General features: G+C 33.9%; 1 protein-coding gene across 1 annotated transcript; it reads left to right on the top strand.

The window, feature by feature from the left end:
• The first annotated feature begins 280 nt into the window (after window positions 1-280).
• LOC106750631 lies at window positions 281-787 on the top strand. Its single transcript, XM_014631097.1, has one exon. It carries the CDS (start codon window positions 281-283, stop codon window positions 785-787), a length of 507 nt encoding a protein of 168 aa, XP_014486583.1.
• Window positions 788-1,176: the final 389 nt, after the last annotated feature.

Below are 1,176 nucleotides of genomic sequence, written 5' to 3'. Positions count from 1 at the left end.
TGCGGGTCGAAACAAGCTCGCTAAGTACGCATGCGTAAGCGTTCCCAAAAGCCCCAGAGCCACAGTGCTCACGAGAGTTTTTAAATCCCTTTAGAGACTCTTGTAGTCTGTTGGTAATCTTGTAAACATTATATACATAAATGTCAAAATGTCAAAAAAGAAAAAAACACTTGGTGGCAAGGGTAAGCTAACTGACACCTTGTTAAAAAAGCTTACAAAATACTACGGCCTCGCAATAATAAGAAATCCAGAATCTGTGGAAAATATGCAAAGAGATATAATGGCCACATATTTGCATAGTATATCGACAGATAAGAAATCAAGACATGAAAATTGTCTATCTGCTGAAGATTCTTGGTGTAAATTTCGACGCGCCGAAAGCCTAGGAGTTCCATACACTCACCCAGAGCCTTTGTATCCAGTTGCAGCTGAGAGTGTATTACCTATATACAAAGACTTATCGAGAAAAGATTTACTTAAAAGATGTTTAGGTGGCTTCACTCAAAATGCCAATGAAAGCTTTAACTCGCTCATTTGGCGACTAGCCCCTAAGCATCTACATTGTGGACGAAAGATTATCGAAATCGCGGCCTATTTAGCAGCAAATATGTTTAATGAAGGTTACTTGTCATTGCTAGGAATCATGTCAGAAGTTGGCATTATAATTGGAACGACCTACAGAAATTTTTCTGATAAAGTTAATCAAAGTAGAGTCACTTCTCATAATCGTCGAAGNTGCTGCACAAAGAACAACAACTACAACAAAATGAACTTTATGAGGAGGTAGAAGGTCTTCTGTATGGTCCAGGGATAGCTGATTGATAATAAAGTTGAGGTAAATAAAAAAAAATAATAGTTTATCAACCTTTTTTCTTGTTCGAAAACTTTAAACGCGTTTATCTCTAAACTATGTTTTTGAAATTGGCGTGCAGTATAACTCAAACAATTTTTGAGATATCAATATGATTTTTTGTTCAATTAAAAATAATTGAATTGTCTTATAGTTATACCGACAATTAGAACTAAAACAATTGTTTATAAAAAGTTATAAACAATATTACTCCCAAAATTTAGGCCAAAAACGAAAATTTAGTTTTAAGTTGAAAATTTTTCAATTGCTTTTTTTTATGTTTCTTCGGTATAACTAGAAACTACATTCATATAGTTGACAAAAAA

Source organism: Dinoponera quadriceps, unplaced genomic scaffold, assembly GCF_001313825.1.
Source record: "Dinoponera quadriceps isolate SergipeBrazil2010 unplaced genomic scaffold, ASM131382v1 scaffold6226, whole genome shotgun sequence".
Classification (NCBI taxonomy): Eukaryota; Metazoa; Arthropoda; class Insecta; order Hymenoptera; family Formicidae; genus Dinoponera; species Dinoponera quadriceps.
Note: the sequence above shows the minus strand (reverse complement) of the source record. Positions and strands in the feature narration are given on the sequence as shown.